The sequence below is a fragment of the Lynx rufus genome, unplaced genomic scaffold (assembly GCF_022079265.1).
Source record: "Lynx rufus isolate CCGP_SWC_20201006 ecotype Redwood Valley unplaced genomic scaffold, mLynRuf1.p SCAF_24, whole genome shotgun sequence".
Lineage (NCBI taxonomy): Eukaryota > Metazoa > Chordata > Mammalia > Carnivora > Felidae > Lynx > Lynx rufus.
The window spans coordinates 21,175,435-21,190,675 of record NW_025814839.1 but is presented as its reverse complement, the minus strand read 5'-3'; the positions used below and the strand labels follow the sequence as shown (position 1 = coordinate 21,190,675).

The 15,241-nt window shown below is 51.8% G+C and overlaps 1 protein-coding gene across 1 annotated transcript in view; it reads left to right on the top strand.

The window, feature by feature from the left end:
* The window catches only part of MYO18B (myosin XVIIIB), a 240,288-nt gene that overhangs the window by 150,104 nt on the left and 74,943 nt on the right, over nucleotides 1–15,241 (top strand). Inside the window, exons 34-35 of the mRNA XM_047088398.1 lie at nucleotides 12,691–12,804; nucleotides 14,087–14,203. Of these exons, the coding sequence (XP_046944354.1) occupies nucleotides 12,691–12,804; nucleotides 14,087–14,203 (231 nt within the window). The remainder of the gene's footprint in view (nucleotides 1–12,690; nucleotides 12,805–14,086; nucleotides 14,204–15,241) is intronic.

Below are 15,241 nucleotides of genomic sequence, written 5' to 3'. Positions count from 1 at the left end.
CCAGGGGCCAGCAGACATGAGAACCCCGCATGAGAAATACAGGGGGTGGGTGATAAGTAGGGCAGTGAAGGGGGAAGGATTGAAGGGCCTTTGGGGGGGTACAATGACTGAGACTTGGTGACATTCTCTCACGGTCACCACCTTTGCTTGCTTGTGTCCCCCCTTTACCATCCAGCTCCTTCAAGGGAGACACTGGGCGAATAAGTAAACATACCAAGAGACTGGTCCAAAGTCACAAAGGTAGTAAGAGATGAAGCTGGGATTTGAACCCACGGACATCAACAAAAGGGAGTTTAAAGCTGCTACTACCCCCCTCCCCCCATGAATGTATCTCCTGTCGGCCCTCTGCCACCTCCGGGTCCTCACGTCCCTGCGGGAATCCCGGGGTGCTCCTACAGGCCCTTCCACCGGGGGAGTCCAGCTCAGTTTCTGTCCCTTCGGGGGGGCCCCTTGAGCCTGGTGTATCTTCTACGTGAACTCCCAGCCACAGCTAGGCAACATCCTGAGCCCCCCCCCGACCCCCACCACTAGTGTGCAGAAGACCGATAACCCTTGATTCATCCCCAGTGCCCTTAGGCAGGACGTTTGTCACCATGTGTCACCCATGCTTCTACGAGACATTGAAAATAATTAATAAGCTCTGGGAAGATGAGTCTGATGGGAATCTTTCGTGTGAGCGAGCACCTTCCTCCCCAGCCAGGAACCACAAGGCAGGTGGCCTGGGTATTTTATTCAAAGAGACAAAAAAAAATTTTTTTTTTCCTTTTTAAAGATGATGTTGGAGTGAATTGACTCAATATTAACATAACCTCCTGTCAGAGGAGATAAAAACCAAATTGTAATTGGGTGAAAACATGGTTATCGCGGCCCGTTCGCCCCACAAATATTGACACTTCCAATGCTGTTACAAATGGAGAAAGGCTGGTTTTATGATAGGCCGGGGGTGCTGTCTACACATCTCCCCAGAAGGACCCGTGACGGTTGAGAGCTGTGGAGGGCCAGGCCCCCAGAGCAGCCGGCCATCCCCCTGCGTCATCACAAACGTCTTCACAGTCATGATATTGGTGGCAGGCATGCGGCTGGTTCGGGACCAAGCGTGGGGCCAAGCGCTTAGATGCCATGACTTAATTTGCACCCCCCCCAACCCACTTGAGTGTAGTGAACGCCATGTGAGCAGGACCTCTTCTGTTGGGGACCAGAGTGTAGGAGTGCGTCCGCACACCGCAGGTGCTCTGTGGATCAGTGGGGACTCCCAGGATGGGCCGTGAGTCTCGGTGGGAAGCAGCCCCCTCATTTCAGGTAGGAGGGAGCCCAGCATATAGGAGACTTGCCCAAAGCCACAGAGTTTGGGGGGAAGTGGGATTTCTTTTTTAAATAACGTATTTTGAAAGAATTTCAAGCTTAAAGTGGCAAGAATAGTTAAGACGATGCCTGTTTATCCTTCATTTAGATTCATCAATTTGTGGGGCACCTGGGTGGCTCAGTTGGTTAAGCGTCCAAGTCTTGGTTTCCGCTCAGGTCATGATCTCACGGTTCGAGAGTCCAAGCCCCGCATCAGGCTCTGGGAAAAGCCTGCTTGGGATTCTCTCTCCCCCCACTCTCTCTCTGACCCTCCTCTGCTCTCTGTGTCTCTAGGTAAATAAATAAACTTTAAAAAAGATTCATCAGTTTGTAACATTCTACCACGTTTGCTTTCTCATTTTTTCTCGTTCTGAATCATCGAAAAACCAGTTACAAACACAATGCCCCTTTGTTCCACTCAAAACGGAAAATTTCACGTTGATAAAATACTGTTTTCTAATCCGGAGGGTCAACAAACTATGACCCACAGGCCAAATCCAGCTCAAATCCAAATGCCTATTTATTGTTGTTGTTGTGTCTGGTTTGTTTGTTTGTTTGGTTGGTTGGTTTTTGATTTTTCTTTTTGCCACAGCCTGAGAGCTGAGAATGGTTTTCATGTGTGTGTGTTTTTAATTATTTATTTACTTTGAGAAGGAGAGAGAGAGAGCGAGAGAGAGCACAAGTGGAGAAGGGACAGAGAGAGCGGGGGAGAGAGAGAGAATCCCAAGCAGGCTATGCACTGTCAGCACAGAGCCCAATGCGGGGCTCGGAGTCACGAACCGTGAGATCGTGACCTGAACTGAAGTTGGGTGCTCAACCGTCTGAGCCACCCAGGTGCCCCTGGTTTTCATGTTTTTCAATGGCTACATTAAAGTAGTTAGATAAGTGGGGCGCCTGGGTGGCTCAGTCAGGTGAGTGTCCAGCTCAGGTTATTATCTCACGGCTCGTGAGTTCAAGCCCCGCATCGGGCTCAGTGCTGACAGCTCAGAGCCTGGAGCCTGCTTCGGATTCTGTGTCCCCCTCTCTCTCTGCCCCTTTCTGGCTTGTGCTTGGTTTCTGTCTCTCAAAAATAAATAAACCCTAAGAAAATTTTTAAAAGAAAAGCAGTTAGGTAAGTATGGTACCTACTTACAGATATCTATCTATATCTATATCTATATCTATATCTATATCTGTATCTATATCTATATCTATATCTATACGATTCAGATTTTGTCCATTGCCCTCGTCAGTGTTCTTCATAACAAGTTTTCTCCGTGTTCAGGATCCAACACAGGATGCAGAAGTGTTTGTGCTTCGTTTTCATGATGTTATGGCCCCTCAGTCTTTCCGTCTCTGTCTTTCCTGATGCTGGCACTTTGGGAGGGGTTCACGCCAGCCGTGTTCGCCCTTCCATTCGGGTGAACTGGAATTCGAGCCCCTGTCTTTGTAATGTCGGAGCCTTTGGGTTCTGTGCAGGTTTGAGGGTGTTCCTGGGGCATGGGACTTCTGATTTTAAAACCAGAAACGTCCCCGGCAAACAGGGGGGAGTCGCCCATCCTAGGGCCGGCATCTCCAGCAGCGAGGAATTGTGAGGAAGATAAAGGAAGGTACCCGTGGGTTTCGGGAAGGGGGGGGATGATCCAGATGCCCTCTTGAGTGCCTTTTCTCGATTATCGGCTCGTTGTTGCTCTTTGGATGGATTCCTACCGTCCACATGTGTTGGCCGGTGTCTTGCTTTTTTTGCTCCATTTATGCGTGCAAGATTTACGGGTATTATCGTATGTCGCAGTTGGTTCATTCTCCTTGCTATTTCTGAGACTATATCACAATCTAGCCATTGTGTTGTTGATGGGCATGTAGGTTGCATCCAGATTTGGGTGATTAAGAATACAGCCTCTGTGGGCATTTCTTCCCCGTGTTATTTTATTTGGGAGGCAGGCGGGTGTGTGTGTGCATCTCTGTAGGGCGTAGACCTAAAAGTGTAGAATCTCTGGGTCACAGTACACCTGTTTCTTTAACTGCGGTCGATGTAGCCAAATGGTTCTCCCGAGTGTCCGTAGACACGTTTACTCCGGCCAGCCGGATATGACAGTCCCACCGGTGTCCCATGTGGTCAACACCTGCTTTTGTTAGTTATTCACATCCTAGCCGTTCTGAGGGAAGAGGTGTTCCGTGGGTCTGTTTTGCATTTCCCCGACGAGTAACGAGGTGGATCACCTTGTCGAAGTAGATGGACCATTTGGATGGCTACTTCTGCCCTGTTCAAGCCGTACCTGCCTCTTTCAAACTACTGGCTCTTTTTCTTAGTGATTTGTGAGATATGCTGGATGTAAAACTCTTCGCTCGTAATGTATGTTGTGAATAGTGTCTCCGACTTTGCAGACAAACTCGGGGCATACTGCTGCATTCTCCTAGCTTTGCCGTTTTACGAACAGAAGCTCTTCATTGCCAGGTAACCCAACTGGTCAACCTTAGGTATCTTGGAATCCAAATTTAAAACAACTTGGTCCAGCAGAGGGTGTTCTGGTTAGCCGAATGTTCTGGCTAAGTGAGCGCGGTGGTGCAAGATGGCCGGAAGCCCACCACCCTCTACCCGGGCCTCTAGCCTGGACTCAGGATCCAGCCCTGGAGGTTTGCTGGACACGTCTGTGGTCACTCTCTATGCAGGACATTTCCTCCTGCAGGGGAGGGTCCTGCCCACACAGCCTGCCCCTCGTCCTTTGTGTGGAGCTGGCTGTCTGGACTCCGGCCGGTGTCTGGGTCAGAGACCTGTGCTCGGGAGGAGCTGGGAGCGGCCAGGCAGCAGGTGGCTTCCCGAGGGGGTGTTCAGGGCTGGCTCAGGCAGCAGGGGCAGTGGGCAGCTCGGGCTGCAGACGCAGGCGGCCCCGCCCCTCCCTGGAGCGGGACAGGTTAGTGATGCACTGAGCTGACCTCTTTCCTTGCTCCCTCAGCGCATGTGGGTGCAGCCCCTACCGTGTGGGGACCCAGAGGGGAGCGAGCCCCAGGTGGCCTCCAGGAGCCCATTATCTAGTGGGAACATGGGGAGGTACTCAGACAATAACACTATTTAGGGGAGCAATGGGGTGCTGGGACAATGGGGTGCTGAAAATATAATAAAAATAAGGGCATGATAGGATGGGGGCAGGGGAGGCGTTTTATGTGTACCTTATCCTGCTTTTCCAAGGTTTTCTTTTTTTTGGAGAACATCAGGGTACGCGAAAGCCACTGCAACCAGAGGTGAAGGCAAGAAGGAAATTCGCAAAGTCTGTTTAATCATATAGTACCTGAGCGGTCCTTAGATCCTATAATGCAAAATTAGGAAGGACTCTTTTTTTTTCATTTTAATTTTTACTGAAGGATAGTTGGAGTACAATATTATATTAGCTTCAGGTGTACAACCTAGTGATCCGACCATTATATGCGTTATGAGATGCTCACTGCCGTAAGTGTCGTTACCTTCTGTTACCGAGGAAGGACTCTCAAACCCTCAAAGAAATAGACTCCAAACAAGTGAAAGGAGGTCTGTTTTACTCAGCAGGGGGGAAGCCCAGGCCACAGGGCTTACAAGAAAAGGCTGTGGGTTTAAAATTCAGGTCCGGTCCTGGCCCCATTCACCACTTACAAGCTGTGTGATCTTGACAAGTTAACTAACCTCTCTGAGCCTCAGTTTCTTCATCTATACAATGGTGGTGAAAGTCCCTACTTCAAAGAGTTGTTACGTGTTGCAAATAGCATGTTCATGGTAAGCATTCAGAGACTGGTTATGATTAGTCCACTACTAACAATGATTATTTTTACTCTGAGGAGGATGGAAACCAGAAAGCATTTCGATGCATCAATAAATAATGATGCACAGGGTAAGCAAGACGATGGAACGTTTAATATGTGCTCAAGTCGTTTGACCAAGGACACAGAGAGTAACCACCAGATGCTCTTAGGAAGTTTCCCCTTGGGGCCACAGTCATCAGACTTCTGAGCGGGATAGACCATTGGTGGACCTGGCCTGACATTTTTAATATGTTTGCATTTAATAAATTTGTTCGATATCAGGGCTGTCTATAGTTTGAGATGCCGCTAATTCCCTTCGGGGGAAAGCCTTCCTACCGAAGGTTAATTCTTCCAAGCGCCCTGACGGGATGTCAAGGCCTGGGATGTGTCGAGATCAGCCCGCCAGAGACACCGTTTCTTAGAACGCTTGCCCGTGGCATTTGCGATGCAGGATTCTTAAATCCTCCGAGTTGCTCGGCCAGACCCAGAAATCCAAGTTCTAACAGCTCTTCCAAAACATCAGCATTTTCCCCTCTCCCCGCCTCATTCCATATGTCTGGCCCACTCATCTCGTGGCTTAATAAGTCCAAAGCAAACATTTTCGCCAGGTATTTAAAGCCGGCAGATGGCTTTGCATAGGCAAGTAATATGCTATTCATCGGGTTGTAGTTGATGTATATGTGATGGGAATCTCAATCGCCCTCCCAGGGAGTGCAGGGAGGGGAGGAGGGAGATGTTGCAGACAGCACGCTGCAGATGAAGTCAGCAGTAGGGAAAGGCTCGTTGCGGCGTGGGCTGTGTGGTGGCCCAGGAAGAGCAGGGGCTTGGAGTCCCATTGGCTCGGATCTGATCCCGGACAAGTCACTTCCCCTGCCCGGGTTACCGTTTCCCCATTTGTGGGCTGAGGCCTGCCTCGCAGGGCAGCTGTGGGCTGTAGTGGTAAAATGAGCAGCGAGGGCCCCCAAGGTGCCTAATAGAGTCGGTGTTGGAGAAATCTCATTCCCTCGTCTTTTTCCCACTGAACAATCAGGAAGGGGGGATATTTATCCCCCTGTGAGGAGGGATCTGTACACAGAATAGGCAGACAACGAATGATTGTTATCCTACCCCAAGGTTTGGATCGAGCTACTTTGGTCCAACACTTTTAGCAGATCAGTCAGCAAACACTATCACCAAAGGTTTTTTTTTTTTTTTTTAATGTTTATTTTATTTATTTTGTGTGTGTGTGTGTGTGTGTGTGAGAGAGAGAGAGAGAGAGAGAGAGGAAGAGAGAGGATCCCAAGCGGGCTCTGAGCTAACAGCACAGAGCCCGATGTGGGGCTCGAACTCGCAAACCGTGAGATCATGACCTGAGCCAAAATCAAGAGTCCGACGCTTAACGGAGGAGTCACCCAGGTGCCCCTGCCACCAGTGGCTTTGAGTGTTGACTCTGTGGCTGACAGCGCCTTCCGGGCTTGGCCGGATCTAGATTCTTGCGAATGTGTTTCCTGCCTCAGCACCTTTGATGTCACTTTATATTCTCAGGCCGTCTCTTCTTTCCTGCTGGGAAGGACTGCCAGACACTCCGACCTCACATCCTGCATCACAAAGAACCAACTTCGTTCCTATAGTCTCCCCAAAATCCCGGTGTCTTCTAGGCTCTTACCCCACAGCTAAGCACGCTGGCGAACGGGAAGTGGTGTTCTGATTGGCTGGGCGGAGTCACATGCCCTTCTCAGAGCTTGCTAGGGGAGGGTCAGCTCTATCAGATACACTTGGACATCTGGGGGATGGGCATTTTTTTTTTTTTTGCAGGGGAGATGGGGTGCCGCTATCAAAAGAAGGGAGATTGGGGCACCTGGGTGGCTCGGTCGGTTAAGCGTCCGACTTGAGCTCAGGTCACGATCTTGCGGTCCGTGAGTTCGAGCCCCCGCGTCGGGCTCTGTGCTGATGGCTCAGAGCCTGGAGCCTGTTTCCGATTCTGTGTCTCCTCTCTCTCTGCCCCTCCCCCGCTCATGCTCTGTCTCGGTCTCAAAAATAAATAAACATTAAGAAATTTTTTTTTAAAAAAAAGAAGGCAGATTAAATGCTGTGCAGACGCATCGCAGAATTTCCCCTGTAAAACATCCGTCATGGGCACCACTGTTACTGGAGGAATGCAGTGCAATGGCTCAGACTGGGTGTCATATTCTAGGTCTGCCACTTAGCACTTGAGAGACCTTCAGTAAGTCCTTGACCTCTCTATCCTAAGTTTCCTCGACTGTAACAACAAGAATGGTTATTGACCCTACTTCAGAGTGCCATTGTGAAGAATAAATGAGTTCATACATTAAAAGTGCTCAGAGCAGTGCCTGGCACAGGGTAAGAGCTCATCTTCATAATCCATGTGCATGGCAGCCCCTAGGCTTGTGCAGTGCACAACGAATACAACTGTACTCAGCAGTCCTGCTCAATGAAAATACATACCATTATTTCCCCCATTTTGTGAATGGGAAAATGAAAGCTCAGAGAGGCTAAGTCACTTGCTGAAGGTCGTAGGCTCATAGATAGAAATTTCGGATTGGACCCCAATTCTGCCTGACCGTTGGGTATGCTCTTAACCACCAGGCAATGCTGTGGTAACGATGAATGTCCCACCTCATGGTGGATGAGAGGCCATATTGGGAGAACGCACTGCCAGCCCCTTCTTTTGGTGAAAAGTGCTCAGAGCAGTGCCTGGCACAGAGTAAGAGTTGGTCATAACCAACGTCCATGACATCCCTTGTCCAGGTTCATGCAGTGCTTTGATCTGTCATTTCCTCTTGCCCAGGAGAGCACCAGGCTTCAAGGACCTTCAGGGCTCTCCCACAATCCCTGGAGAGTCAGGACCTCACCAGAACAAAGCTAGGAAGCCCTTAGTTCATGCACAAGGTCAGGAAGCACGTTCCCATCTGTAGCTATAGCGTAGAGAAGACTCCTAGGTCAAGGGGCCGGGGCGGAAATGACACCCCGCCTGGACGCCCGCCTTTCTGAATTCGAGCAGATTCCGGGGAAGGGTGCCCGATTGAATGACACCGTGTGCAGGAGGAAGAGAAGCTTCCAGTCATGGAAGGCGTTGGGTGCTTTGTTCCATATACCTTCAGTACTGTCGTGTTGGTTTTACGAAAAACTAGATTTGGAGGAGAAAAGAAGACATGAGCGTGTACGAAAATCAAGTCAGTTGTCTCGCTGGGAGCGTGTTGGGGACCCAGCCCCAAGACAGGTCTGGAGAGAGATGATTGTCCCCCGAACCCTCTCCGCCCTGCATCTTGGAGGTCTGGCAGGGAACCGCCCCAGAGGGCTCGTCCACGCAGAAGATGGTGACGCAGAGCCGAAAAGTGTGAGGTGTCCCCTGCCCCCTGGGATCCTCAGTGCTTACACTGGCTATGAGGACAGGAGAGTGGACCCCCATAACCCTTCCTGAGGGGAGTCCTGGCTGCCCAACTCCCTTCTGCTCTCTGACTGCTCCTCCTGGAGTGCCTCCCGGGAAGGGAGGGCGTTTTCCAAGCAGCGTTGGGCTGTGTCACTCCCCCGAAAGGTCTGATCTCAGCCCCAGCATGACTTGCCACCCGACTTCATAAAAACGTCACTCAAACAGCCCCCATATGGAAATAACGTGCAGTGAGTTATTCTTACGCCGGGTCATCCATAATGGAAAATCAGCCCGAGATGGCCCTGTATTTCTTCCCGCTCCCTAAAGTGTAATAAATTGACATTTTTAAAGCTCGGCATTTAGATGGCTTGTCAGCGGCAGCCCGGAGCCTGCCCGGTGGGGGCCTCGGGCTGGCGGGCGGCTTCTGGTTTTGCCCCTCCAGATCTTACTGGCTTGTGTGCCTCTGGTGGGCCCCCTGCCTCCTCCCTCCCTGGTCTGCCAGGAAGCCTGAAGTTCCTCCCTGCGATGGTGGGAGCCGAGGCCCTGCCTCACCCTGGTGGCAGGAACCTGACATTCTTTCTGTCATTCTCCTTGCCTCCAAAACGGGGTTAAAAACAACCATTTCGGGGCACCCGGCTGGCTCAGTCAGTTACGCGTCCAACCCTTGATTTCGGCTCAGGTCATGATCTCACGGTTTGTGGGATCGAGCTCCGTTTCAGGCTCTGTGCTGACAGTGCGGAGCCTGCTTGGGGTTCTCTCTCTCCCTCTCTCTCTCTCTGCCCCTCCCCTGCTTGTGCACGCACGCACTCTCTCTCAAAATAAATAAATTAAAAAAAAAAAAAAAACAACCTTTCTTAGGCCGTTAAAGGTAATGAAAGGGGCAAACAGGAGTGACAACTGCCATTACTATTTTAGGGGTTTCTCGCTGCCAGACACGGTGCTAAGCACGCCCAGGGTCTCACTCACTCACTACGCAGGACTCCGTAGTGATACGGCTCTGCCCAGTTTACAGGTGAGGAAACTGAGGCACGAGGTCATGTGACCAAGTGAGAGAGGCTGATCCTCCCGACCTGGCTCTATGCCCAAGCTCTGACCCCCACACGCGGTGGGAGCTGGCACTTCACAAGCGCCCATAAGTGTTGGTTTCGTTCCTCGTCCCTCGGGGATGAACATGTTTATCTCCGGGAGGCTCTGGGGATGATGCGTGTTTCCTCGGTCCCACCGACCGCAGGGATTCAACCCCCGAGTTCTGTTCCATTGTCTCTGACTGATCCAGCCCCCGGCCTGGTCCAGGCCGTCGTGACACTGCCCGGGGGGCTCCCATTGGAACACCAAGCCACTGGGTCAACCATTCACTCTGCAACCGAGCTTTCTCTTTCTCTTAATCCGCCCTCCCCACGCGGTCCAGACTTTCCAGAGAGTGTCTTTTCATGAGGGGCGGTGGAGCCCAGCAATGAAGAGCTTGGACTCTGGAGTCGGACGCACCAGGCTTCTCCGCTGACCAGCTGCGTGACCGCTGGGCAAGGCCTCTCTGCTCTGTGAGCGTCGGTGTCCTCATATATCAGCCAGTCCTAATGGAGGTACCCTGCTCCCAAGAGCTCTTACGGGGCTTTTCTGAAGCAAGACAGAGAAAGCACAGTGCCCTGGAAATGGTCCCCAGACAACGGTAGCAGGTGCAGCTGTTCATGCCAAAACCCATCGGGGCCAAGATGATCCTATCCCAAACCCAGCAGGAGCTAAGAATAACCCCAATAGCCATGCCCGTCTCTGTCCGGGGAGGCTCTGAGGGCCAGGGCACCATGCTGCCCAAACCCTCAGCCCAGGTCGGGAACTGCTGTCCTTGTCTTTGGAACCACACTGTTCCGTTCCTGACAGTGGCTGTCGCTCGCCTCTTGGCCCCGGGCCACGCAACTTGGCCTGGCAACAGGGCCCTGTGTGATTCCTCCCTCCCTTCCACTGTTAGTTATCTGACGTCATCTCCCAGGACGGCCCACCAGCTCCTGCCCGCCCAGACCTTTTCTTCTTTGCACATACCACGGTGTGTCCTCATCGGCTGCCCTCCTTCCAGTCGTGTCCACTAAAGCCCATCCTGCCCACAGCAGCCAGGGGTAGATCATGCCACCCTCCTCCTCCTGTTCCACCAGCGGTTTCCCTACCGACTGAGGTCGGCTCACTAGCTTCACCAATGTGCCCCTTGCCCCATCTGCTACTTCAGCACCCCGTCCCCCTCCTCCCCGTACAGCTGTCCAGCCACACTGGCTCCCTTTCTGTCCCTCAGCACCGCTTCCGCTTTTGTTCTTGTTCCTGCCTCAGGACCTTTGCACCAGCTACTTCCTCCACTCAGGGCACTCTTCTTCTTAGATATGTACATGGCTGCATCTTTCAGGTCTTAGCTTAAATGCTTCTCCTTAGTAAGGCCTCCGACTTCTGCGAGAACCAGGGCCTGGCCTTGCCCTGCCACCTCCGTGCCTTGCCCAGAGGCCCCTGGAGCCTCCTGCGGGAAGATAAGACAGTGCCTGACGTGTCACCTCCTCTGTCGATGATGCTCTAACAATGCCTCCACATCACACTCCATGCGCCTCAGCTGTCCCACCCAGGGAAACGGGCTGTCCCCCACCGAGCCCACAAATACATTGTTCTTGGGGTCTTGGAAAATGGGAGTTTTGTGGATGGTGGCTGCCGGCAGTGGGGTGGGGCTAGAACTAGAGATGCCAGTGTGAGAAAGCTCAGGGCCTCGATTTCCCCACGTGTATAATGGGATAATAGCCGTGCACACCTCACAGATGAGGATTACAAGCGAAAATGAGAGTAGCACCTTTCCCGGAGCACTTGACCGGAGATGTGCGAGTCACTGGTGACCTCCATTGTCCCCACCTTCCATTGCCATTAGCATCATGCTAACATCTGGGCTGAGCTCCGGATATCCTGGGGGAGATATTGTCTGCCCAGTTGGGAAGGAGATAAAAATGATCCCGGACGGGCTCTTGGCCAGTTGTCCTGGGGTGGCCTCCACCTTGGCTCAGCTGTTTTCCTTTTACAGATCAATGGGGCCACTTCACTTACTCAGTGGCCTCGGGGATCAGAGATTGTATGCATGTCATTTCACGAGGACTGCAGCTTTTTTTGTTCTGTCTTGTGAGCACGCACCTTCATATTATTAACTGTTTTGGAGGGACCGTGGCTTGGCAGTGAGAAAATCTGCGAGTCTGGACAATAACGAGTGGCGTCTTCACTCCTTGCCGCTGTGTGACCTCAGGCAAGGCACTGTCCCTCTCTGAGCCCTGAGTGTTTTCCTCGGGTGATCTCTAAGGATGTTTTCTGCTCAGAGATTCTAGGGTTTGGAAATCAAGGGGAAACTGACAGGTGCAGAATGGACTTAGAGTTTGTGCCCGGATGTGGTTTTCTCCAACAGGGAAAGTCTGTCTTCTGGGGCCATGGAAGATAGTTGTACCTATTTTGATGGCCCCACTTTGCTAAGATAAGAGGCCTACTGTGTGCCGGTGGGTGAACATCAGATGAAACAGAAAAGGGTGAGAAAGAGAAACTTTGTTTAGGTCAGTGGCTCTTAACCTTCAAGAACCCTGGAAAAATGCTTACATGGCAAATATGTTGCATACCATTTAGAGGGGGTTTACAATTCTGAAACCTGGTTAAGAAACATCTACTTGGCAAGTTCCCACTGACTTTTGAGCACCTCCTCCAGAAGGCCTTCCCCGGTTTCATCCTGTGTTCCCAGTGTCTCCATGGCTTTCTTCCTTTGCTCCTCAGGGAGGCTGTCCCTGCCTGTCTTCCCCACAGCGGGTGGGAAGGGCCCAGGCTGACTGCTCTCTGCCCTGCACTAAGTGGGTGTCAGCAAATATTTGTTGAGCAGAGCTGGGGACCAGCTACTGGCACTGAAGCGGGCTAGCCTGATTTCATGGGACAGTGCCCGTTCAATTTTGAGTATCTCAGAGCCTGGCCATCTCAGATGCAAACACGTTCTCCTCCCCTCATTGTGGGTTGATGAATAGCTGTGAAGACAGACGGGAGGAGAAGATCGTCTGTAAATTATTCCGCCACTTGGGAGGGGCTGGGCTGGGCTGGAGGGGAAGGACATTCAAGGAGGTGGCATCATGAGGCTTTTCCCTTCCCTTCCCTTCCCTTCCCTCCCCTCCTCTCCCCTCCCCTCCCCTCCCCTCCCCTCCCCTCCCCTCCCCTCCCCTCTCTTCTCATTCCCCTGCCTGGTGCAGCTGGAGCAGAGTGAAGCCAAGTGTGAGGATGCTTTGAAGACCCAGAAGGCGCTGACTGCAGACCTGGAGAGTATGCACAGCGAGCTGGAGAACATGACCCGGAATAAGAGCCTGGTACCTGCCCCTTCCTAGAGTTGCGGGGACCTGGGGCCAGCATAGGGCTCTGGGAACTAGCATGGGACCACTGTGTACTCAGCACTACCTGAGGGGCCGAGGGCACTTACTGCAGACTTGCCGGGTCAACACTCTGAGAGAGCAGGCATCCTATTATGAGCTGGGCACTATAAAGCTATAAGGGCATATGTGAGGATCAACTATGTGTTCATCTCCCCAAAGGTAGTCAAGGAAACTTGTTGTAGACCGACTGTGTGCTCAGCACTGTGGGGATGCATTCATTGTGAGCCTACTGTTTGCTCAGTACCCTGGCTGGAAACAAAACTGTCTGTGGTGTGCCCATAGTGTGCTCACCACGTGAGTGGTCCCAGGCACCTGTTGTAGCCCTACTGTGTGCTCACCATCATAACAGGGGACTTGGGCATTACATTTGGGTTACTGCATATTCATTCTTACACGTGGAGACAAGGGCATCCCTCATGGGCCCTCTTAGGCTCACTCCTCTAAGGTACCCAGCCATCTGTTAGGAACCTACTATGTGCTCACCACTGAATGGGGGAAATGAACATATATTATGAATCTAATATATGGGTGAAAATTGGGTGTGCATTTCTAAGTGCCCTGTCTGGGTGTACAAAGTTGACTTAAATTTTTACTCCGCATCTCAAATCCCGAAGTTTAGGTATAGCCACAGATTCATAGGCAAAAGCTTGTCTCCAGATCCCTGTTGGACCCTTTAAGGGGAACTTACCCCAAACATTCACATGCACACACACACACACACACACACACGAATGTACACACTCACCTACAAAATCGCCAGACACACACACAAAATAAATGCCCTCATAGGTAAAATATGCATCTAATTTTATCCATCTGCCCAATTATCTATTTACAGAGCACCTGCTGTATGTAGGCCGAGTGCTGGGGATGTCTCTGTGAACACAACAAAGTCCTGGTTCTCGCGGAGATTACAAGGGTTTGCACTCACACTGTGTCCCAGGCGCATCTAAAATGGACATAACATGTAATCCCGTGTGGGCTTACATGGACACACGTCCGTCCACATAGACACACGCTGCCCTGTTACACATGCACATGCATGCACACACACCCAGAGCTGTCACTGACACCCCCACGGCCAGCCTCTCAGGTAGACGGTCACTCCTCTGATGCACGCACAGGCGAGCCCCCGCACTTTGCTCCTCATCGGGCCCCTGCTGTCGTCCTCCCACCCACCCTTCTACCTCCACCCCACCACTGTCCTGCCTCCCGCCAGGTGGATGAGCAGCTATGCCGGCTGCAGTTTGAGAGGGCTGACCTGCTGAAGCGCCTCGATGAGGACCAGGACGACCTGAACGACCTCATGCAGAAGCACAAGGACCTCATTGCTCAGGTAGCGACGGAAAGTGGAAGGAGGCTTGGTGGCCTTGGGCCGGGGAGGCGGGAGATATTGCCAGGGGGATGTGGTTGGGCCCCTCCTCTCTGGTCTGAGGACCTTGGAGGGGTAAATGCCACAAGGATAATTAGGGATTGTGAAATTTTGTGGGGTCCTGATAGAGGAGGATGTCACCCTCAGATGGGCATGCATTATTGGAAGACATCTCCACCAAGAAAAGTTTTGATTTATTTATACACCTATCTACACATTCACCCACCCGCATGCCCTTTTTATATATCCATCAAAATATTCATCCATCCACCATTCTTCTGCTCATTGGTCCACTCATCCACTCATCCCCAATTTTTATCCACCCATCTACCATCCACCCACCTATTTACCCATCCATCCAGCTACTCACCTATCCATCCCTCCATCCCTCCCTCCCTCCATCCATCCATCCATCCACCCATCCGTCCATCAATCCATCCATCATCCACCCATCCATCCAGTCACTCAGCCATCCATGCATCCATCCATCCAGCCAGTCAGCCATCAATCCATCCATCCATCCATCTAAAAATCCATCCATCCATCCATCCACCCACCCACCCATTTACCCACTCATTGATGCATCCATCCACCCATCCATCCAGCCACTCACCTATCCATCCCTCCATCCATCCATCTATCCATCCATCCATCCACCCATCCATCCAGCCACTCACCTATCCATCCCTCCATCCATCCATCTATCCATCCATCCAGCCAGCCACTCACCTATCCATCCCTCCATCCATCCATTCATCCATCCATCTATCCATCCATCCATCCATCCATCCATCCATCATCCACCCATCCATCCATCCGTCCATCCATCCATCCATCCATCTCTCCACCCACTTACCCATTCATCACCCATCCACCTATCCTCATTTTATCCACCCATCTACCCATCCACCCATCTACCCGCCCATCTGTCCACGCACCCTCCCAGCCACTCACCTGTCCCTCTACCCAACCATCCATCCCTCCCTCCACCCACTTACCCAT